Here is a 25,782-nt window from a genome sequence, read left to right as displayed (position 1 = left end):
TCTCTGTTGGTCGGGGAGTGAGGTTTACACTAGGGCTGCAACTAACGATTATTTTGATAATCGATTAGTTGGACAATTATTTTTACGATTAATCGGATAAAATGTTATTACATCTTTTGCTTATAATAAGTAAATCAGATATGGGAAAAGTATACACAACTGAACTCATTAGCCTTCTCCCAAAATGTTGTGAATATCTCCATAATTAACAGACCTGGTGAGTTGATTCAGGTGTGTCATATTAGAAGCAACTGACAATAGTCTCTCCCAAATGTGGGAGCGAGGGCTTTTCATGGCACAAAAAAATATTTTTTTTGTGCCATGAAAAGTGAGATATTTGTCATTCAAATGTAGTGAAGTACAGTAAAAAGTAAACAGAAAAAGTAATACTTCAGTACAAATACTCAAAAAGTGTACAGTACTCAAGAAAATGTACTTCGTTACCCACCTCTGAACTAAATAAACCACCAAATCAGGGTATTTAGCCTATTATGTACTTTGCAAAGTGCAAACGCCACAAATTGGGTTTTACTAATATAATCTTTAATTTTGAGAGACGCATCCATGGAGAGACACGTGTGACTTTCAAACTGCGCACCTCGTGCAGCACGGAGAGACGCGTGTGACTTTCAAACCGCATCTCGCGCTGCACGAAGAGACGCATCCACGGAGAACCACGTCTGACATTTAAAACTGCACAGCTCATGCTGCACGGAGAGACACGTCTAAAACGATAATTTTAAAAGGGAAGAAGACGCGCTTGATTTGTAACTGCGCAGCTCGCAAGTGACGTCACAGACCAACTAATCGATAATGAAATTCGTTGACAACGAATTTCATTATCGATTTTATCGATTAGTTGTTGCAGCCCTAGTTTACACACTGCACAGCTCTTCACTAGCTGGCCTCCGTTACACTTGGCATAGGCCAAATGGTCGGAATCATTAAAAGAAGAGCCATAAACCCCCTCCACTCTCTTTTGGTCTTTTGATGTTGATATCAAGAAACCAGGACAGAGTCAGACCTAAATCCAGGGGGAGCCTGGATTTAGGTTGGTGCTCTCACCGAAAGTGTTGATAACTCCTTTTGTTTCTCCATGGGATATTTACGACTCCTAAGCTTCAAAGCAAGCAAAAGGAGATGTTAGAAATCTCTCTGCTTTGTCTCACCTGTAAACATCCAGAGAAACTTCTCTGACAAAACTACACTAAACTGTCCTTTTCTATAAATATATGTAAATATCTATGTTATATGTGTTGGCACTCTTGCCATTTTAAATAATCTGTAACTGTTAAATAGATAAATTTTAATTCAGGCTTTGTTTGTATTCGTACATCCAAATGAATCATGACTTGATGCAATTAAAACCTACCACATTTGATATCTAAATGTTTGTCTTTAAAGTTCCTCCTTGTTTATATATATATATTGTGTGACCATAGAACAATTTATTTTCATTATGTTATCATTTGGACTGGTATTTTTGTAAAGTTGCTACGAGGTCATAAAGATGCAAATTAGCTGTTGAGTGGACAAAGAACCTCTTCCCCTCTCAACTCTGATTAGTCGATTCAAACTCAGGTGGGCATGCCCCTCATGAAGTTAAATATCGAGCCTACTCTGAAAACCAAGTTTGGCCTTCTTGCTCTATACCTGCCCTCATCAGAAATTGGTTTGTGGCTTCTCTTCGGAGACTGCCCTTTTCCCCCCACTGGGAGGGAAGAAGGAACAATGGACTTCTGCTGCCTCGCACACCTTGATGAGCCACGCGGCTGGTCAAGAGGCCTGGAACTTTCCAGCTGGACTGCATTCTGAAACCTTTTGAACAATTCCATCTCTACACGTGCATACGGATATTGGCCCAGCACAGAGCTCACAAGTATCTGATTCTATACATAGAATAGCTGCGTTAAGTTTGTACCTCTTTGTTAAAGATGATTTTTATTGGTGTTAAGAAATCGCTGCCATGCTCTCACGCTCTCTCTTCTCACTCTTTCTCTCTCAGCGCTCCCTAGCACGTTTGTGTTTCATGTTTCATTGTTTTGTTTGTGTTTATGAGATCGTCATTATGTTTACCATGTAGAGTAGAGTTTAATAAACAACCATATATATTCACCTGTGAGGGGTTTTCTGTGTTCAGCTCATATACTTGGTCCCTTTAACTGTGTTTGATTTACGCTACCTTTGCTCTAAATCCTGTTTGGTAAAGTCACGTTACTTATGGCAATGAGATAACATAAAGTGTATAATATCATTGATGCATTCGCTGGACGAATACATACAAATATTGTTATACTTTATATTACTAATCAGAGACTGTAAAATATGTATATTTAATAACGATTATTATACATATTTTCCTTTGAGCTAAACTAATTCCTTGATTGAAATTGATGTTTTAAATAACTCATTTCATGGATGTGATCTTGATAGATCTGGTGGAGAACCATATTTGGTGAGCTTAGCTCATCATTATTTTAACATGCAGCTAAAACTGCTACAACATGGTTTTAGCCAATAATCCGACATGTCTCAGAGAAATTTACACAAACATACTGGATAACGAGTGACCACACAGTTTTCAATAATGTCCATCAGGTCTCTCTGTCAACACTGGGACGAATCCTTAAAAAACATCACATGCAGATTAATCAATGCTACCTTGTGCCATTTGTAAGAAATTCTGAAGAGAAAAAGACCTATGGCATGAATATGTGGAGGTAAGTAATGTACACTTCAGGGCTGGGTTTCCCAAAAGCATCGTAAACCTAAGTTGATCGTAAAAACCATCCTACGAGTGATCTTAATATTACGGTCTGTTTCCCAAAAGCATCGTAACTTAAGTAGCACTTGAAAATCATCGTAGATCTACGAGTGCTCTGGAGTAATCGTAAAGCCCTAAGTGCATCGTAAGAAGACAGATTTATGAGGTCAACTGCTGGAGAACCAGAGAATTGCGCTTAAACTTAAACACGCCTATATGTGACTTATCATGTTTTTATTTTTTGTATTTAATTTAAATTAATAAAAAATACAGTACAATAAAAATTAAATGACTGAACATACGTTAATAAAGTAAAGAATAAAAAATGTATAGAATGGGCAAGTTGTTGCTGGATTGCTGTCATTCTTTTGCTGTTTTTGAGGCTTTGATTGTGTTTTTTTGGGTGTTTAACAATGGATGTTCATGTTTCTAATTTCAAAAAACGCTTTATATTTCACATATTTCAAGTCTATTGTTCTCCGCTGTCCCTCTTCTAACAAAACGACTGGATTTCTTATAAAGTCCCTCCTTCTGAAACGCTCAGGGGTGCATTTCCCAAAAGCATCGTTAAGCAACTATGGTCCGTCGTTTCAGCATAGTTCAATGATTCAACTGTTTCCCGAAACCCTTGTTCCAACGATCAATCGCAAGCAGCATCACAAAGTCGCCTGGTTGTAACTACAGGTCTAGAGCTGTGGTTAGAAGCATAGTTCCTTAATACATCATGCTTTTGAGCAAGGTAAGCAAGCAACATGCAGTGCATACTATATCCATCATTCTAAATACACAAATTCAATTTTAGATCTTTTAGTTTGTCAAGAAAATTGAAAATAGCAAGAAAATAGTTGTCAAGAAAAAAAAGCGTTGTTTTTTTAAAGTATCATACAGAGACCATCTCAGTGAGCGGAAAGTGTGCCTCACTCTCAAGTGCTTTCTGCCGCCATGTTGCTTTTTTTGGTGCTGTTGCCATGGTGAATCATAATATCGGAGCTCCATTGATGATTGTCACGATTGGTGAGGAAGAACCCAAGCGCAGGCAGCAGTGGTGGTGTTAACACAAGAGAACTTAATAATTGACAAAAACAAAAAACAAAGACCCACGATGGGGCATAAAAATAACAGGATAATATAACTTAAACACGACAGAACATGGACTAAACTAGAATATACTAGACATAAACTAGAACTACATTAAACACAAAGACTGACTAGACTGGAAAAATTCACAAGCGTGAGATGACACAACGTCATAAACAGGGAACAGGCAAACAAGCACCTAAACATGCACAGGTACAGGGTACATGTACATATAACGCAAGAGCACAGGACCATGAAACATGAGGGAATTATATGGGGCAAGACAAACGAGGGATAATGACACAGGGCAGGTGAAGAACATGAGACACGGCAGGGAAGCAATACAGGAAACGAGAGGGGTGGACAATGACAAGACACGAGAAAACACATGGAGTGTCAAAAGGTAAACACCCCATGGCTTCTCACACTAAACATAAGGCTTTGCCACGACTCTGCCACAAGACCAAGAAATCCCAGAGATAAAGATAGAAAGATAAAGCAGAGTCGCGACAGATGATGGCTTTTTATAGTCGTGGTGCACGCGCTTAACCCAGGGTAAGCCTACCCAGAGTAAATTGAACTAACTCAAATCAGTTGTTCTGAAACCAAAAACTCAAAGTTTCTCATTTCTAAGTAAACCAACTCTGAGTTCAAGGTTTAACCTAGGGTTGGTTGAACCTCCTTATTGAAACGGGCCCCAGGTCTGTCGTGATTCGTTCCCCGTGTGTGTGAAGATGTCCCACCCATACTATATCAGCGACCTTCTGCTTCTCAGGCTGTTGTGATTGGTCGGTGCCCCTCTCAGCAGTGCACGTGTATTCATAAACGTTTAGCAATAAACAGTAACAATGGCGTCAACTTCTCAGTTAAAGTTTATCAGTTAAAAACATTCGGATCGATCGAAGTGTAACGGAGGTCTGCTTGTGCATGTGCAAACGTCAATCTTTGTTAGAGATCGCGATTTTTTCCTCTACTATGGCGAGGGAAATGACACTGGACCAAATGGCATCAGACCGGTTATATTAATTAACACTAATAACAGAAGCGTTAGTTTTGCCTTTTTATATTGGACCCGAGTTGGATAATAAAACAAGCAGATTGACCAGGAGACATTTGCAAGCAGGACTTCAAAGGACGTTTCATAGAAGTGTTTTAGAGGTAGGCTATGCACGTACACGCACACACAAAATATATCAGCGTATTACACAGAACAGCTTTCACAGCCGATGTTAAAGTCATGGAAGCTGTTATTTGACCGTTGGTTATCTTAGAATGTGTAGCGGAATTCTTATTACCAGCTGTAGCAATGTGATGAAAGTGAAAGTAGTTTAGCGCGTAGCTCAGTCAAATGTTTACAATCTCTGAACCAAACACTACTTCAGCGGCTCTTCCTCTTCTCTACGGAAGGCCTCGCCCCTTATTTTTGCATATTCCTTTGGGCGGAGGTTATTAAAAGCACTCGGAATAGTGACATCATGTACCCAGGAAGTAGAGGGCTGTAGTCTGATTCCAGCCGTTCTCTGTAGTCCTTGAAAAGCGAATTCTGTTAAAAACAACATTTCGCTTGGCACTGTGTTTAAAAGAGAAATGGTCAAAACTTACTTGGTGGTTGTCAGTGTCTTTGTCTTTGTCTTTCTCCTGCTGCTGTGGAACCATGTGATTTAAGGTTTTCAGGCTGTTACAAACCTTTTATATTACACACTGCCTATCATATGTTCCAACAACTGCAGAAGGCAATACTTAAAGAAACAGAATGCCTGATTTGCTGAGAAATTGGATTGATTAGCTCTTCCCTTTATTGTTCTCTAATTGAAAGGTTCATATTCATAATGAAAACACTTTGTGCTTTTTATTAATAAAGTGCTGGTAATGTATGTGTACAATAAACATTTTGCTTGGAGCTAGAAAGCTAGATAATACATAAGCACTAATAAAAACTTAACTTGACATTGCCACCTCCACACCACCAAAAAGTGTCATAAAATGTGGTTCAACAAACACATACAGCATTTTTTTCACTTTTGATTTTAACTTTTGTACTTTCCCTAGAACGTGTTAAATACATTGCACAATTACAGTAGATACGTCATATACACATAGAAAAAGTATTACAAGTTGCATAAAAAATATGTTAAACAACATTAAACAATATTCACCTACCACATCGGGTGTACCACATGCACATCGGGTGAAAATAATTAGCCTAAACATTTCGAAAACAAGCGCGTGCTACAAAAACGAGCCATTGTATAATGTGATGTTACTGCACCTGAAAAACGGTTAGCGACTCGTAAGTAACACTTAAAGCATTGCTGCGTGCATGTCGTGTTAAGTGCATTTTTTGGGAAAAGCACGTGAAACGATGACGAACGTTCGCAAAGTGACTCGTAGAAAACGCTCTTAAGTGCTATGATCCATCGTTATCGGGAAACCTGGCTCAGTATTGTGCATGCACACAGAACCTTTATACAAGTTGTCTTTTTTTTTTAGAGTTTTGCTAATTGATGCTGATCCAGTCCGACACGAATTTAGCTTCATAGATGAGGCTGGGTTTAACCTGATAAAGTAAGAAGAAAAGGGCGAGAAACATCATTGGCCACAGAGCAATCTTAAAAAAAATTGATGAGTGTGTGTACATTCGTACGTGTGTGTGTAATAATGACAGATACGAGTGTACGGATATACATGACAGTAAGACAGAGAGAAAAATGAGTGTTGTTATAACACATCTCACTCACTATCAGTCATATAATGTTTTCATTTTCGAACACAAGATGAGCCCTCATTAGTGCTGTTTAATAAGAATAGCATCACTGTTATACTTACACACAGAGTCAATGATCTCACCACACCCCAAACAATTATGAGCAATAATAATAGCCTGAAAACTCTACTACACTATATACATAATTTCAATATTATGAGTGTAAGACACATGGAGAGAGAGAGAAGGGGGGAGAAGGATACAACCAAGCAGATTTGCGCGCACACTGTGTGGATGTTTGGTGTGAGATGTTGAAAAGAGGTGAACAGAACAGATGGTCATTGGTGCTAAGACTGTGAGATGCCAATCATTAAGCCCCTCCTTCTACATTCAAATCAATGGTCAGACCTCTCCACTATATAATATATCAGTGGAACTATTCATCATTGGTTGGAGGGACAATATGACCTTCAGGTCTGTTTAGTTATGTTGCCAGTCGTTCACCCCAACCTTATCCCACAACTTCATTATTAAACACTTGCTACACATGTGTACACCGGACACGGCGCAATGCGACAAAAGACAATAGAAGGCATTAGAACCCATTATAATTTTTTATTTTGTCCACACTAGATGCGGCGCGACGCGACAATCCCATTAGAAGAAAGCCGCGTCCGGTGTAGACATGGTGTTAGCCAATTTTCAAACTTTGAATAAAAGAATAAATTGCTTTATGATCTGATATGCGATGGGGAAAAAAGTCAACAGGAGGCAGATTCAAGCCTCAGACGATATGAAGTAGTCAACATATTTACTCTCTACACCACTGGAGGCGCTACTTGGCCAGCATCATTCTTACATCTTCTCTATTCCAATCAGAAACTGGTGGGCAGAGTTAGTGTATTCAGCCTCTGCTTACAAGACAGACAATTTGCAATCAATTTAAATAGACACTCCATAAAAGATATTAGAAAAAGCTTGGGGGTGCTTTGCCGGGGCTAAACAGTTTTCTGATGGGGCTATAACCCCACCCCACCCCCCGAACGGTTTAATCAGACCCTGAAGAGGATGCTCCGCAGAGTGGTGGCAGAGGATGGGTGCGACTGGGACCTCCTACTGCCCTACGTACTCTTTGGCATCCGGGAGGTGCCCCAGGTGTCCACAGGATTCACGCCCTTTGAACTTCTCTTCGGCCGGCAACCCCGTGGGCTCTTGGATATCGCCAGGGACGCCTGGGAACAACAACTCGCCCCTCACCGCAGCATGATCGAACATGTCCAGCAGATGCGGATCTGAATAGATCAAGTGATGCCCCTTGTCAAAGAACACCTCGTCAAGGCCCAGCGCGCCCAGCAACGGTGGTATGACCGGCCAACGCAGCCCCGGGAGTTCCAACCCGGGGACAGGGTGTTGGTCCTGACTCCCACAGCCACATCGAAGTTCTTGGCCTCCTGGAAAGGGCCTTACACCATCGTGGAAAAGGTGGGGCTGGTCAACTACCGGGTCCGTCAGCCGGGACGACGACGGGAGGAACAGCTGTACCATATTAACCTGTTAAAAAGGTGGATCGCCGCCCCAACCCAGATGGCGGCCTTCGCCGCAGCCGAGCTGCTGGTGGTGCGGATGGGAGAGCAGCTGTCCCCCGTACAGAAGAAAGAGCTCCAATCCCTGATCAGTCAGTTCCGAGATGTATTCTCGGAAAAGCCCGCGCAGACTCGGATAACACACCACGAGATCCGAACACCACCCGGAGTCGTGGTCAGGCAGCCCCTACCGGGCCCCAGAGGCTCGTCGACTGGCTATAGAGGAGGAGGTCAACCGGATGAAAGAACTGGGAGTGATAGAGCCCTCCCGCAGCCCCTGGTCCAGTCCCATCGTGATGGTGCCAAAACCGGACGGCACTCTCCGCTTCTGCAACGACTTCCGTCGGCTCAATGAAGTGTCCAGCTTCAACGGATATCCGATGCCCCGAGTGGATGAACTCTTGGACCGGCTGGGAAAGGCTCGCTTCATCACCACGCTTGACCTTACAAAAAGGTATTGGCAGATGCCCCTCTCTCCAGAGTCCCACGAAAAGACCGCGTTTAGCATGCCCTCCGGACACTGGCAATATACCGTGCTGCCTTTTGGGTTACATGGGGCACCTGCCACCTTCCAAAGAATGGTGGACATCTTGCTGCGACCACATCAAACATATGCCGCCGCATACATAGATGATACAGTCATCCACTCAGGGACCTGGGACGCCCACCTGGACAGATTGCGGAGAATGCTGATGGACCTCCGGAAGGCAGGCTTAACGGCGAATCCCAAGAAGTGCCACCTCGGACTCGCCGAAGCCCAGTACCTGGGGTACAGGGTCGGGGGAGGCCAAAGCAAAGAATACCAACACCAGAGTCACAAGGTGGTTTCTAGCGCTCCAGGACTACCACTTCACCGTGACACACCAGGCCGGGACCTCCCACAGCAACGCAGACGGTCTGTCGAGGATCTGGTCAGGATGGACATCTCGGTCAGATAACTACCCCCTCCCTCCCAACACCTCTCTTCGCCTCTCCGCAGGACGGCCCACCGGACTAGGACGACGCTTTGGGGGGGAGTGTGACGAGCCACCTTTGCGCAATCAGCGTCGCCATGGAGACAAGGGGAAATTAGAGCGGCACACCTGCCGGTCATCACCACCTGCAACCAATTCTCAGCGGCTACAAAAGCCGCTGCCACAAGCAGGATGGTGAGAAACGTCTCCACACGCTATGAATCAACTAAAGAGTCTTATCTTGTGTTCTCAGGTTCGGACGACTAAAACCGGCAGGACCGTACACGCCATTACCGGAAACTACAGCTCCAAACAGCCGGCACAACGACTCGTCCTCCCAGAGCTCTGGGAAACAGACTTACCCCGTGGTGCTACAAGGCTCAATTCCCCGACTTCCTCTTGTCTCCCACGGGGGACTATCAATAAAAATACCCTTCGGGTCGTGTATTACAGCTCTCGTGTACGCGTCGTTGCTCTGCCTGTCACACTGTAAATACTGCAGATGAAATGCTTTTGCGCCACTGACACACAAAAACACCTGCCAACATACAAACATCTTTAAACATGCATTTTACTTTGAATAAACTACAAAAGGGTAACACTTCACATTTCAGCTCAACTTTACACTATACCTCCATTGCGTTTTTCCATCTTAAGAATATATCTAAACTACGTCATATGCTGTCAATCGCAGATGCAGAGAAGTTAATTCATGCATTCATGACATCAAGACTAGATTACTGTAATGCACTGTTAGGTGGTTGCCCTGCAGGCTTATTACAAAAACTCCAATTGGTCCAAAACGCGGCAGCTCGAGTTCTTACACGTACAAAAAAGTATGAACATATTAGCCCGGTTCTGTCAACCTTGCACTGGTTACCTATAAAGCATCGCGTTAACTTTAAAATCTTGCTTATTACCTATAAAGCCTTACATGGTTTAGCTCCTCAGTACTTGAATGAACTCCTTTTGTATTACAGTCCTTCACGTGCATTACGCTCTCAGGCGTCCTGTCAGTTGGTAATACCTAGAATTTCAAAATCAAGTGCAGGTGGTAGATCCTTTTCCTATCTAGCGCCTAAACTTTGGAATAGTCTTCCCTGCACTGTCCGGGAGGCAGACACACTCTGTCAGTTTAAATCTAGACTAAAGACGCATCTTTTTAATCTTGCATACACTACTCTTCCATAATATAAATCTTCAGAGGGTTTAGGCTGCATTAGTTAGATCAACCGGAACCAAAAACACAACTGATGTACTTGTTGCATCAAAGAGTACAGAACAGTACTCTACTCTCAGCCAGTCTTGTCTCATTGTTCCAAGGTTACCACAGCGAGCAGGATGCAGTTCATGGCCTGACCTGATGGTAGAGCGGAGAATGGGAAGTGGGGACCTGACAAGAGCTGAGATGATAGAGCTGGATAAAGAAGGACGCGGTCTCTTGACATGTCTTCACCACAAAACTTCAAATGCTATTAGATTATTAATGATAATCTTAAACTATAATTTATTTTATTATTAAGTTTATTTATTTTATTTAGCCTTGTTGTGCAAGTTCTCTGGAGCTTGTGCAGAGGCAGCAGCTTTTGCCAGAGGGGAACTGGAATCCCCTGGTTGGGCCTGGGTTCTCCTGAGGTTTTTTTTCTCGATTAGAGTTTTGGGTTCCTCGCCACCGTTTGCATACTGTTTTTGCACTATCTGCCTGACCGGGGGGGCTGCTTTAGAATCTTAAAGTTTTACTTAATTAATATTGCATATAGGAATTTATTATCTGTTATATTTGACCTGTGCTTCTCTCTCCTTTATCCTAAATGTGTGCTCTCACTGAGCGTGTGTGTGTGTGCGTACTTGTCTGTGTACGTACGTGTGTGTGTGTGTGTGTGTGTGTGTGTGTGTGTGTCTCTGTGTCTGTGTGTGTTGGTGCGTGTTGTGTGTGTGGAGTGTTTTGTGTGTGGGTGTGTCTGTCTTCTGTGTTTTCAACCTTTTCTTGTTTTTGCAGGTACAACTTTGATTGTTTTGCTTGTAGTCAATGTGTCTCATGTACAGCTGCTTTGTAACAATGAAAATTGTAAAAGCGCTATATAAATAAAGTTGAGTTGAGTTGAGTTTTATAAGAGGAAAAATAAACTTAAGTACTAAATTAGTGTAAATGAATCGCTAGATCTGTGAAGGATATGAACAGTGAAATGACCAATGATATGCGTGCGTGTGTGCACGCTTGTGTGTGCGTGCGTGTGTCGAGCAGCTGTTGTTCTGGCCTCTGTGACTCTGGGTTAATTAGTGCAGAAGATTTGTTTGTTCTGCGGGTCAGCCTGAAACACGCAGGTGTGTGTGCGTGTGTGTGTGTGTGTCTATTAGTATGTATATATGTGTGTCTGTGATTAGGGTGTCTTCATTGAGTTAGAGATGGGTGTGTTTGTATTTCTGATAGTTTGTGTGTGCGTGCGTGCGTGCGTGTGTGTGCGTTGTGTAGCAGGTGAACAGGGTTTTGTCTGGCAGTCAGTCATGAGCGTAAATCAGTAGGAATGAAAGGTTGAGGTGATAAAGCTGCGCTCTGTGTTTATAGCTCAACATGAGCTTGTGTGGTGAGTGTCATGTGCAGGACGTGTGCAGTCTCTATACGTCTGCACCATCAGAGCGACTGCACAGTTACCTACACATGCTGCAACAGCGCAGGTAAACTCACATTACGACAGAAAGAGAATGATGAATCTCCAAACTAGATGTCATGTTTTTAACTCATCAATCCACCCAGAACCAACCCCACAACACTGATCAACTACTCATGCAATGCTAATAAATCACAATAAAAATGTTATTATGGGCTGTGAATGGTTTGGTTTCTGCATTAGTAGAAGTTGAAACTAATCTGTGCTCACAGATGTGTTTAGTGACCTCAAACATGGCTCATCCAATCATAATTTAGATCTAAACTATCTAAACAAGAACAATCTTGAAGTATATGAGTGTATTAATGATTTGTACCTCGGGAGCTGACATATGCTCAAGCTCTTCTTTTGACACTGGTTTTTCTGATCATAAGCTTGTTGACTTTACTCTATGTCTGCCTATGCATATTATAGCGATTTTAGCTAACGTTATTATATTGATGAGTAAAGCTCACCAAATATGGTTCTCCACCAGATCTTTCAAGATCATATACGTGAAATTAGTTATTTAAAACATCAATTTCAGTCAAGGAATTAGTTTAGCTCAAAGGAAAATATGTATAATAATCGTGATCGAATATACATATTTTACGGTCTCTGATTAGTAATATAAAGCATAACAATACTTGTATGCATTCGTCCAGCAAATGCCTCAATGATATTATATACTTTACATTATCTCATGGCCATAAGTAACGTGACATTACCATACAGGATTTAGAGCAAATGTAATGTAAATCGAAACACAGTAAAAGGGACCAAGTTTGTGAGCGTGAATACAGAAAATCCATCACAAATTAATATATATGGTTGTTTATTAAACTCTACTCTACATGATAAAAAAAAACAATGACAATCGCATAAAACAAACAAATATATGAACACAAATGCACTAGGAAGCGCTGAGAGAGAAAGAGAGAGAGAGGGCATGGCAGCGATTTCTGAACACCAATTAAAATCATCTATAACAAAGAGGCACAGACTTAACGCAGCTATTCTATAAATAGAAACGGATACTTGCAAGCTCTGTGCTGGACCGATATCCGTATGTGCGTGTAATTGTTCAATAAACATGCACGGTATGTGGAAAATACAACGTTTTTGAACCATAAATTGTGTATACACATTGCATTCCATCTAAAACAAACAATAATATTAGTTTTAGCCCTGTCATATCACCCTTTTAAGATTAGGACTGTTCCCGCCACTCACACTTCTCCCTGGTTTTCTCCTGAAGTTCGTATCCTCAAGGTATCTGGTCGGCGGCTTGAGCATCTTTACAGGAAAACTGGCCTTACTGTTCATCATTTGGCTTTTCAAGAGCATCTAAAAAAGTACAAATCAGCCTTACATACAGCTCGCTCTGGTTACATCTCAGCCATGATTAATAAATCTAGTAACAGACCAAAAACATTAATAACCTCAGTAAACCATCATCTCATGAAGTTGTGGACTCTGATTATTTTTGTAGCTCCTTCTTAAATTATATTCTGGATAAGACATCTGCCGTCCACCAGGACTTGCCCAGCGAGTCGGCAAAGTTCAGGTTTTAGCCGAATGTCTCTGGTCACTCCTTGTCATTTTTTTCTCCTACTACTTCAGCCTCCACTATGGAGCTCTTATTAAAAACAAGCTTCTCCACCTGTCAACTAGACCCTGCGCCGCCTTCTCTTCTGAAGCAATGTCACTCTATCATTTCTGCACTCTATCAATTCTGCACCATCTCATCAATGCTTCTCTCGCTATTGCCTCATTTCCAGACCCTCTTAAAATGGCTGTGGTCACCCCTGTACTCAAAAAACCTAATCTTGATCCCACTGTCTTATCTAATTATCGTCCAATTTCAAATAGGCCATTTATTGCTAAAATACTGGAAGGTACTGTTGCTTCACAGCTTCGGTCGTTCCTGATGCTAAACAATGTGCTTGACCAGTCTGGGTTTCGCCCATTTCACAGTACTGAAACTACCCTTGTAAAGGTTGTAAACAATTTATTAATTTCTTATGACACTGGTTCTCTATCTTTACTTCTGCTACTTGATCTTAGCTCTGCCTTTGATACAATCTCTCACCAGATACTTATCTCTCGTCTCTTTGTTATGGGTATTTCTGGGACTGCTCTCTCCTCGATGTTGTGTAGAGCCGAGAGATGGGGTTCGCTCTTGAGAACCTATCAACTTCTGACTAGTTTAGAAAAGGCCAATGAAATTGGTGAATGAAATTTGCATGCCGGACTCCGCCCCCGGAAATCCAGGTATAAAGGGGAGACGGCGTGCTGCATTCATTCACCTTTTGTTCTTCGGAGCCTTCACACTGATCGACTTCGAGACTTCAAACTCTACGCCGAATTACTGGAAAGCTGGAATCTTATGACGTGGTGCAGCGGACTGTCCCTTCCTGCAGCGACTTCCCCTGGGCGTCTCGGCAGTTCCAGAAGTGTTTGAGTTTTTTTCTCTAAAAGAGCAAATTTCTCCAGCGTGGCATGTCCCGCTGTTCTCATGGGTGCAAAACACTCATTGAGTAGGGGGACGGACACGATGTCTGCTTCCAGTATGCTGGGGCAGACGTTGAGGATGCGTCCTGCCCGCACTGCGGGCAGTTGACGACTCAGACGTTGTGTCACGGGTGACTGTGTTCCCACGGGACTCAGCCACCACCTCGTCTGCTCCCCGTTCCGTGACGGCAGGACTACGGCCCTGCCATCCGCTACGGCAAGCAGCGAGGGTGATATGAGGATCACTCTGAGCGTTAATCCGCCAGCCACTGGCTCACGGACCGTTCGCACCTCGTCTCGCTCGTCTGACCGTTCCCCAGAAGATGGTCCCACCATCTTGTTCCTCAACCACGTATTCGGAAATGGTGCGTGATAATGATGAGATGTCCCTTGCAGCATTGGGGGGTGACGTACTTCCATCCGACTCCGGCGATTCCTCGGAGCTCCCTCAGGAAGAAGCGGACGTCGAAATGTCAGCCATGCTTTCCCGGGCCTTCCCTGCCTCTCCCAGTGCTCGCGGCTGGTTACATGGTGCCTCAGGCTTGTAACCCCCAGTGTACCAGAAGTGCATGAGGAACTTAGTAAGATCTGGAACGCCCCCTCTCCGGCACGTTCACGTCTAACAAGTTCTGTCACCCTCTCTTCCTTCGAGGGTGAGGCAGCTAGAGGATACTTCGATGTCCCCCAGGTGGAGCATGCCACCGCAGTGCACTCGTGCCCACAGGCGGCGGCAAACTGGGGGGGCTCGACCTAGACTCCGTCCAAAGCATGTAGGGTCTCGGCATCTCTCGTGTTGAGAGCTTACATTGCTGCGGGCCAAAATGCCTCCTCTCTCCACGCTATGGCTCCTGCCAGGCCAAGGCATTGAGAGAGCTCCACGAGGGTAAGACCGACCCAGCGCTTATGCAGGAACTCCGAGCCAAGCAGCCCTGGTCCTCTTCGACGCCCTTCGGCTCTGGCGCCCCCCACTCAGGCGGCCCCCCGGAAGAGACATCGAAGAGGAGACCATCGCCCCGTCAGCAGCCGCGGCAAAAGCAGCGGCCCTCATGGGAAGACCCCGGGGAAATCGAGAATACCATCGGGCCCGACCCCAGCCATTCCACTCTGGGTGGTCGATCCAGGACGGTTCCTGACCCACCCCACCCCAACGGCCCACTCACTTAAGATTCCTCTCTCTCTCTGGGTGTTTATCACAGCCGCTCTCACCCTCTACACGACGGTGTTCGGCAACTCGACGTTGCGTCACGGCGAGACCCAATGTCGAGGAAAATCAGTAGCCCTCAGCACTCTCAATCGACAGTGCGTTGTGCTACATCATCGCCAGGCAGGTAAGCAGCAGAGCCGATCTCCTCCCCGGGGCCTCCCCACGGCAAGCGATCCGCACTGCTCACAGTCGAACTATGTGATACGATCCGTCTCAACTACGCGATACAACTCACCAGACGCCCGGTCAAGTTTGGGACATCCCCTTACCTCAGTGAGAGGCTAGGATGCTCCCGTGCTTCGGGCCAGGGTCACCACCCCTCTGGCAAGCGATCATGCTCGTTCCTCTAGCCAAGATGTTCAACGGGTTCTGCAGCCCGTACTTCATCGTCCCCAAAAGGGGGGTTGCTAGATCTGCGTACCCTGGACAGGTACTCAAGCTGCCGTTCAGGATGCTCACGCAGAAGTGCATCCTGGCATCTACCAGATGTCAAGATTGGTTCATGACAATCGACCTGAAGGATGCTTACTTTCATGTCTCGTTTTCGAGGGCGCGCATATCAGTACAGAATCCTAACTTTCGGTCTGTCCCTGTCCCCACGAGTCTTCACGAAGATCGTGGAAGCCACCCTCACTCCCCACGGGGAGAGAGGTGTGCGGGTACTAACTATCTCGACGACTGGTTCATCTGGGCACACTCGCGAGATCTGTTGTGTACACACAGGGACCTAGTGCTCCGGCACCTAGATCGGTTAGGACCACAGGTCAACAGAGAAAAGAGCAAGCTCTTTCATGTGCAGAGCATCCTCTTTCTCAGTATGGAACTCGACTCTGTCTCCATGACAGCGTGACTGACTCGAGCACGCTAAGTCAGTGTTGAACTGTCTTAAACACTTCAGGCAGTCAGCGGCCACCCTGAAACTATTTCAGAGGCTCCTGGGCACATGGCATCCTCGGTGGGGGTGGTCCCCCTCGGGTCGATGCACATAGAACCACTCTAACACTGGCTACAGAGTCGGGTTCCCTGGAGAGTGTGGCACACCGGCAGCAGGCGTATGGTCATCACGCCTCTCTGCCGACGCACCCTAACCCCCTGGTCTTCAATGACCTTTTGTGGCAGACAGGGTCCCCCGATGTGGGACGATGGTGCCTCCCTGCAGGGTTGGGGTGTCGTGTGCAACGGGCACGCAGTGTTGGGGCGGTGGACGGGCCCCCGCCTACATTGGCATATCAACTGCCTAGAGTTGTTGGCTGTGCTACTTGCACTGAAGAGGCTGCAGCCTCTCATGCAGGGCAAGCACGTGCTGGTCCGGTCGGACAGCATAACTGCCGTGGCGTATATCAATCGACAGGGTGGCATTTGCTCAAACACGACTCGCCCAACGCCTCCTCAGCAGGTGATCAGCTCCCTGCAAGCCACACATATCCTAGGCGACCTGAACCAGACAGCCGACGCGCTCTCTCGTCAGTCGACGCCTCACGGAGAGTGGCGACTCCATCAACGCACAGTCCGGCTCATATGTGAGCAGTTTGGCCGGGTGCAGGTGGACCTGTTGTCTCCCCGGACTCCTCCCATTTCCCGCTTTGGTACTCCCTGACCGAGGGACCCCTCGGCACAGATACCCTAGTGCACAGCTGGCCGTGGGGTAAGCGGAAGTACGCCTTCCCCCCAGTGAGCCTCATTGCACAGGTCTTGTGCAAGGCCAGGGAACAGGAGCATCAATTGGTACTAGTTGCACCCTATTGGCACAACCGGACTTGGCTCTCGGAGCTAAGGCTCTTGACAACAACTCCCCCCTGGCCGATCCCCCTGGCGAAGGACCTGCTTTCCCAGGGGAAGGGGCACGTTATGGCATCCCAGGCAGATTCCTGGAACTTCCATGTCTGGACGGGACAAGGAGATCCTGAGGGCCCACCCCCTGCGGTGGTTGGGACATAACTCAGGCTAGGGCCTTGGCCACTAGGCGGCTAGACGCCCATAAGTGGCGCCTCTTCTCGTCCTGGTGCTCTTCTCGAAGAGAAGACCCGTGGAGTTGCTAGATTGGGAACGTCAAGAGAGACTGGAGAGTAACCTCTCCCCCCTCCACACTGGGAGTGTATGTAGCCGCTATGGCCGCTCATCACGACCCAGTTGCTGGGAAGCCGCTGGGAAGCCTCTGGGACAGCACAACCTGGTCATTAGGTTCCTAAGGGGCGCGAGAAGGCTACCTCACCCGTGGTCCATACCCTCTTACGACCTAGGTGGAGGGTCTCAAGAGCCACCCCCCCCCCTTCGAGCCCCTCGGAGCTGCCGCTCTTTCTCACCTCACGATAAAGACAGCTCTCCTGATAGCGCTCACCTCCAAGAGGGTAGGGGACCTACAAGCAGATTGCCACAGATTGCCTAGAACATGGGCCCGGTGATTCTCACGTTATCCTGAGACCCCGGCCCGGCTACGTGCCCAAAGTTCCCACCACTCCCCTTAGAGACCAGGTGTTGAACCTGCAGGCGCTCCCCACTGGGGAGGAAGACCCAACCCCATCCGTGTTGTGTCCAGTACATGCACTCTATGCACATGCCTCTACTTGGACCGCACGCAGAGCTTCAGAAGCTCTGAGCAGCTCTTTGTCTGTTTTGGAGGTCAGCAGAAGGGGAGGGCTGTCTCCAAACAGAGGCTGGTGCACTGGATCGTGGATGCGGTCGCTACGGCATACCGATCTCAAGATCGCCCCTGCCCATTAGGAGTGAGGGCACACTCCTCATGGGCACTGGCTCATGTCCTCTCTGGCAGACATCTGCAGAGCTGCGGGTTGGGCTACGCCCAACACCTTCGCGAGGTTCTAATACCTACGCGTGGAACCGGTGTCAGCCCGCATCCTGCGTGTAGGACCGGCAGCCGGTAGTCTCCACTAATTCCTACCTATGGTAGGTAGTGCTCTGTGTAGCGTTTTCCCCCCAGGGGGAATAATGCTTACCCAGTGGCCCTTACGGTGCCGGGCGGCTTCTCGCTGTTAGAGAATCTAGGCCTCCGCCGGTGACGGCCGATGGCAGGGGCTTCCCACCTTTTTCTCCCACCCTACCTCTCCACTGGACAGTTACAATTTCGTGCTAGCGCTCACGTCTGACTCACCCAGGCCAGTCAGCGTCGCTCCGCTAGAGATTGTGACGCGGCACAGCGCTGTGGCGTTTTCCATAGGAACCCAATCTATCGGCTCGACACAACGTCGAGAGACCGACAGAAAGGGAACATCTTGGTTACGGATGTAACCTCAGTTCCCTGATGGAGGGAACGAGACGTTGTGTCCTTCTTGCCACAATGCTGGCCGCCCGCCGCAGCGGTCGAGGGATGCTCAGGCTCCTCAGACCAAAAGGTGAATGAATGCAGCACGCCGTCTCCCCTTTATACCCGGATTTCTGGGAGCGGAGTCCGGCATGCAAATTTCATTCACCAATTTGATTGGCCTTTTCTAAACTAGTCAGAAGTTGATAGGTTCTCAAGAGAGAACCCCATCTGTCGGCTCGACACAACGTCTCGTTCCCTCCATCAGGGAACTGAGGTTACATCCGTAACCAAGACGATCTCCCACTGCCCCCCTGAAGCAAGGCGCCCCCCCCAGGGATCTGTGCTCAGGCCATTATTATTTATCATATACATATTACCACTGGGTCAGATTTTACATCGCCATGGCCTTCACTATCATTTTTATGTGTATGATATTCAGATCTATACAACATGTAGGCCATCATTTGACCACCAAGTTGGAAAAATCTTGTGGAGAAAGATTGCGTGGATGAAATAAAAGCATGGCTCTACTCTAATTTTCTTAAACTCAATATGGAGAAGACAGAGTTAATTATTATTGGTACTCCGTCCCTTACTTCCAAAATTCCTTCTGACTGTGTCTGTAACATCACTGGCACTCTCCTGACTCCATCAGTTACTGTTAAAAACCTTGGTATCTTAAGAAGAGTATTGTCTGGTGGGAGACTGGTTGGTTGGTTATTTTTTCCTGCTTCCTGTTTTCCTGTTTCCTGCATCGCTGCCGGCGGCTTGTTTGTATCAGTGCGCTTACCACTTCGCTCTAATATTAGTGTATTTTATTATCGTTAATTATTATTGTCGTTGCTAACTTATCCTGATATCTCAATAACCCTGTTCCTGTTATTTACTTGGAAGAGTCTAAACCAAAAGTGATATTTAACTTAACGCCGTTAGCATAGCAATAGCGTCTTAGCTTGCTTTCTGTTCACACTGTGGAATATCATCTTGCCTCTGGTTTGTCTTGTGTGCTAACTGTTTCTCTTTTTAAGCGAGTATACTACGATCCATCGAGCAACCTTGGTAAGTTGGAATTGCACTTCAAATCCGGTGAGTTATGGCTTCTATTCCTATTATTGTTACTTGCACCTCATGTCATATGTTTAGCTTAGCCTTCTCTGTCAGCTGCGAGGGTTTTATATGCGATAAATGCAGGGAAATAGTTAGGCTGACAGAGAAGATCTTAGAATTAGAGTCTCGCATCCAATCTTTATTTGAGGATAGTAAGGGTTTAACGACGATAGAAAACACTTTGGATGCGAGCAACATTAGTGCACACAGCTCGGTTCCGGTTGAAAATCCCCCGCAGCTGGGAAACTTCGTGACTGTGAGACGGCGTAGTCGCAGGACAAAACATCACTCGACCGTTCCGATTACAGTCTCGAACAGGTTTGCCCCGCTCAGTGACGCACCGACTGAGAAACCTGCTGAAAGTGCCCTAGTTATCGGTGATTCTATTGTTCGGAACGTTAACATAGAGGCACCAGCCACCATAGTCAAATGTTTACCGGGAGCCAGAGCGCCTGACATCAAGTCAAATTTAAATGTGCTGGCTAAGGCTAATCGTAAATTCAGTAAGATTGTCATTCACGTCGGCACAAATGATGTTCGACTCCGTCAATCGGAGATCACAAAAGATAACATTAAAGAGGTGTGTGAGCTCGCAAGCATGATGTCAGACACTGTAATATTCTCTGGCCCCCTCAATGCTTATCGTGGTGATGAGATTTATAGCAGATTATCATCACTAAATGGCTGGTTGTCTGAGTGGTGCCTGCAGAATGATATAGTTTTTATAAATAACTGGAAGAGTTTTGAGGGCAGACCTGACCTGTTGAAACGAGATGGTCTCCATCCCTCCTGGGCTGGGACTTCCATCCTGTCTAGAAATATGGCAAAAAGTCTTAATGCTAATGCTAAAACTTGACTCGCTGGGGCCCAGGTCAGGGAGCAGACAGTATGGCTTAACCAACTGTCTGCTTGCCCTTGCATCAAAGAGTACAAGAACAGTACACTACTCTCAGCCAGTCTTGTCTCATTGTTCCAAGGTTACCACAGCGAGCAGGATGCAGTTCATGGCCTGACCTGATGGTAGAGCGGAGAATGGAAGTGGGGACCTGACAAGAGCTGAGATGATAGAGCTGGATAAAGAAGGACGCGTCTCTTGACATGTTTTCACCACAAAATTTCAAATGCTATTAGATTATTAATGATAATAATCTTATTTTATTATTAAGTTTTTTATTTTATTTAGCCTTGTTGTGCAAAGCTCTCTGAGGCTGTGCAGAGGCAGCAGCTTTTGCCAGAGGGAACTGGAATCCCCTGGTTGGGCCTGGGTTCTCCTGAGTTTTTTTTCTCGATTAGAGTTTTGGGTTCCTCGCCACCATTTGCATACTGTTTAGCACTATTGCCTGACCGGGGGCTTCTTAGAATTTTAAAGTTTTCTTAATTAATATTTCTATAGGATTTATAGTCTGTTATATTTGACCTGTGCTTCTCTCTCCTTTATCTATAATGTGTGCTCTTCTACACTGGAGCGTGTGTGTGTGTGTGTGTGTGTGTGTGTGTGTGTGTGTGTGTGTGTGTGTGTGTGTGTGTGTGTGTGTGCGTACTTGTCTGTGTACGTACATGTGTGTGTGTGTGTGTGTTGTGTGTGTGTGCGTGCGTGCGTGGGTATCCGTGTGTGTGTCTCTATGTCTATGTGTGTTAGTACGTGTGCATATTGTGTGTGTGGAGTGTTTTGTATGTGGGTATGGTTGTCTTCTGTGTTTTCAACCTTTTCTTGTTTTTGCAGGTACAACTTTAATTATTTTGCTTATAGTCAATATGTCTCATGTACAGCTGCTTTGTAACAATGAAAATTGTAAAAGCACTTTATAAATAAAGTTGAGTTGAGTTGAGTATCATTTTCGATTCCTACCTCTCCTTTCAGTCTCATATCAACTCCATTTCTAAATCACCATTTTACCATCTACGTCGTATTGCTGAGCTTCGATCATTCACTAGTGTAAAAGATTCACAGAAACGGTTATACATGCTTTTGTTTCATCACGACTTGGTTACTGTAACGCTCTTTTCATTGGACTACCCGCCACCTCCATTGCCAAATTGCAGTACATTCAAAACTCTGCTGCACGGATACTCACCCGCACCAAACGTTCTGCCCATATCACCCCTATTTTGGCTGATCTGCACTGGCTACCAGTGGCATATCTTAACAAATTTAAAATTCTCCTGCCAACTTTTAAATGTCTGCATGGTTTGGCTCCTCGATATCTCAGTGACTTGCTCCTCCCTTATACTCCGTCTCACTCACTTTGGTCTTCTGACTCCAGTCTCCTCTCTGTCCCTCGGTATCGTCTCTCCTCCATGGGGGGTAGATCATGTTGTACTGTTGCACCCAAATTATGGAATTCACTTCCAAGATCACTCTGCTACTCTACTCACTCATTACTCAAATAATAATAATTATTATTATTAGGTGTACCATAGCAGGTGTAAATTCATTCCAGACTAAAAAACACAACAGCATGAGAGTGTAAATGTTTGTGATGTAGAAACAGATGTCTCAGCACAACCATCTCTAATGAGAAAATACTAAAAATAACACTTTACACTTCTTATCTTCTGAGGTTTTTCAAATTTCAATGCAACAAAGTCTCATTTGAATTAGTCTGTAATTAACAAATGTTGTGCATGATTATATTTGATTTATTTTAATATATGCATGAATTTTAATATATGCATTTTATTAGCACACACCCAGAGCTCACTTGTCATGAATGGTGAGGGAACAAGGACACAGTACAGAGGACCCAGACAGCGGATAAGGGGTTAACAAGACATTTAATAAAATATAAATACAAAACAAAGACCCACGTGGGGGTAACAAAACAAAACAGGGGAATCTCCAACAGGACAGGACTAAGACTAAATACACCTAACAAGACTAAGATTAACATAACATGAACTACAAATGACTACACTAGACTAGACTAACACAGAACAGGCACTCACCAGACAAACGACAATGAACCAGCACAGGATAATGAAACAAGAGGACTATATAAAGGGGACTAAATCAAGAAGGGGACAGGTGCGGGACATGAACTAATTAACAAGCAATAACGAGACAAAAGGGCGGGAACAGAGACGCCACACCGGAGAGAGGGAGTATATGGAATGCCAAAACTGTATCTCTCCACATAAAACAAGAGGTTCTATCATGGTTCTGCCACTAGGTCAAGAAAAACATGACTAAGTGAGGCAGAGCCATGACATCACTGCTCTGGGTGTGTGTTCACGGTGTGTGTGTTACTCACTGCTGTGTGTGTGCACTTGGATGGGTTAAATGCAGAGCTCAAATTCCGAGTATGGAACACCATACTTGGCCTCACATCACTTTCACTTAAACAAACACACTACAAGAACTTTATGGTATCATTTTTAAAAATAACGATCAAAACAGATAAAAAAATCTGTGGTTTGCAAATAGTGTTTTTTGTAAAAGCTCCTTGTGTTGGGTGTTGATTTATTACCTGCTCTGGTTGGTTGGCGTTGGCGAGGGGTGTAACCATCCATATGATGTAGAGATTATTGAGAGCAGCACTGGTGGTGAATGTACACGGCAAGATGACCGCCTGACCTCTGGCCACCTGAACACTGCTCTGACTCACTGTCACCTCCAGAGTCTGGACACACACTGCAGAGGGAAACACACAACCGAATGAACACACGGACAGCAGAGAGAAACACACAGTCTGTTGATTATTCCTTCATTCATTCATGTCTGTTTGTTCATCTGTTTTCATTTCAGATTTATTTTTAGACATGACTGAACGTTATTGAATTAGTGTCAGTGTTGTTTGTGGTGTGATCAGCATCTGTCTTCTCAACACAACACTGACTTCAACATGATTCCTCACAGCACACGCTGATGATCTTTAACGTCCTGTTTTCATGGTGAGATTACCTCAAATACAATCAACATGATTTACAATCTTGACATTTTACAGTAACTGGATTAAATCTCTGCAGGGAAGTCATGAATCAAAAAAATTATATGAATGAACATGATTTTAACAAGTGATTCACTTCAACATTGATTTCTGTATATTTCAACTGGATTAGTGTTTTACATAATTAAAAAGCTTCTGATTGGTGGACAGATGACTGGCTCATAGTTCCACGTCTCAGTAACACAATATAGAATCAAACAGTCATGAGACTGAGGTCTAAATCACATCCAGGCATCCAGGTGTGTGTGTGTGTTTCTACAGAGAACAACACAATGTTTGTTTCAGTGACCCACTCTCGCACACTTTCTCTGTGTTTCGTTGAGTTTGCACTTCTATCTCTCTCTCTGCTTTAATTGTAAAAGTCACCTCGCTCGGCCTGGAGGCACCTGCAGGGGTTTGAGAGAGAAGAGCATCTCATGCTTTCATTCTCAAAACAAATGTCTACATTTATGTGTATTAATGCAAATGAGACTAACCCAAAAAAGAGAGAGACTGAAAAAGAGAGAGAATGAGACACACACACACAGAGAGAGACCCGGGGCCTCATTTATAAAATGCTGTGTAAAACCGTCCTAAATTTGATTTGAAGATAATTTCTAAAAGTGCGTACAAGTGATTCATAGAACGAATGTACGCACAGAAAAAAAAGAGTACACCTCTTTTTCAGATGTGAAATCTACTGTATAAATCTCAAATGTGACCCTGGATCACAGCAATATTTGTGGCAATAGCCAACAAAACATTGAATGGGTCAAAATTATCTATTTTTCTTTTATGCCCAAAATTATTAGGACATTAAGTAAAGATTAGTAGCGGCTTTTGCTATGTTTCAATTGAAACAGGCCTCACAACAGAAGGGGCCTCAGCTTACACTCGAAAAAGAGAATTTTCGCTTGCCATCACACAGCGCATGCACCAGGGTTAAATGTTAAGGGGACTTTACAATTACAATATTTCAAGTGTCGTCAAAATTATTTAAAAAAGAAACTTTAAAAAAACTTTAGTTTCAAGATAGGGGCAAAAAAATCCTGTAAGAGCTATTTTTAATTGAACTATATGCCACCATGCCATTAAACACAAGGTTATGAGATCGCTGGCTAAAGGAAATCTTCTCAGAGCTTTTGCAGCACTCAGATTGTTCTAAATGTCGTAGTGGGAAAATATGCTATTTGTATTATTTAGGGATGAATATGTTCTCCACCGACTAATAAACTTTTGACAACATTTTTGATCTTTAACATTAGATCTTTACAGCTTACATTTTCTTTTAACAAAATTATGCTCAAAATGTTTGCTCATTTTTATTCCTACAAATAATCCATAAACAATAAAACAGTACTCTGACAAACCCGCTTATATTTGACGTAGTTTTATGAATAAAAACGAATAAGATGGATATTACATAACGTAAGCGTTACAACATAAAAGAAAATAATTGTTATTTAAATAAATACACAATAACAATATAACCAAGACAAATTCCCTGATATTAAACGAATGAAATACTAACAACCCTACTCTTGCCCTTTTGTTTCCGCCATCTACCTGATGTGCCTGACTTTAAAAAGAAACTGCACAGCGCACGCTTTTTTTTGGAGCAGACGCGGCTAAATTCATCTACCATGTCCGACAGAACTAAATGTACTTTATTTCTATAAAAATAATCTTTTAGTAATTGTAAAATAGTTCTGTTTAAACAAATAAAATACATGGTGGATAGAATTTGTTTAATACGCTACTGGCCGAAATATAAAAATGTTAAATATAGTGTTAATAAAATAAATGGGGGGCCTCCAACTGTTTCTTTGAAACGGGCCTCCGAATTGCAAAGGCCGCCTCTGGTAAAGACCAGGGGCGTTGCTAGACCTAAAACTCTACTGGGGCCCAGGCCCCCATTACTTTTTCTATCACTTTTTTCATAAAAATCTGCTGTGTGCAAGAAGTACGCAACACAATGCACTATAAAAACTTCCCTTGCTTAAACCCCTATTCCTACAGTGCAACAATACCGGGGAAGGT

At 44.5% G+C, this 25,782-nt stretch overlaps 1 protein-coding gene across 1 annotated transcript in view; it reads right to left on the bottom strand.

Annotated features, from left to right (window-relative positions):
- Positions 1-25,782, bottom strand: part of LOC130565183 (immunoglobulin superfamily member 11-like) — a gene marked incomplete at its 3' end in the record, with an annotated part of 195,667 nt that overhangs the window by 18,199 nt on the left and 151,686 nt on the right. The window contains exons 3-4 of the mRNA XM_057351769.1: positions 23,284-23,447; positions 12,963-13,076 (exon numbers count right to left, since the gene is read on the bottom strand). Coding sequence (XP_057207752.1) covers positions 12,963-13,076; positions 23,284-23,447 — 278 coding nt within the window. The remainder of the gene's footprint in view (positions 1-12,962; positions 13,077-23,283; positions 23,448-25,782) is intronic.

Source organism: Triplophysa rosa, linkage group LG14, assembly GCF_024868665.1.
Source record: "Triplophysa rosa linkage group LG14, Trosa_1v2, whole genome shotgun sequence".
Taxonomy (NCBI): Eukaryota; Metazoa; Chordata; class Actinopteri; order Cypriniformes; family Nemacheilidae; genus Triplophysa; species Triplophysa rosa.
The sequence above is the reverse complement of the archived record's forward strand: the minus strand, read 5'-3'. Positions and strand labels throughout refer to the sequence as shown.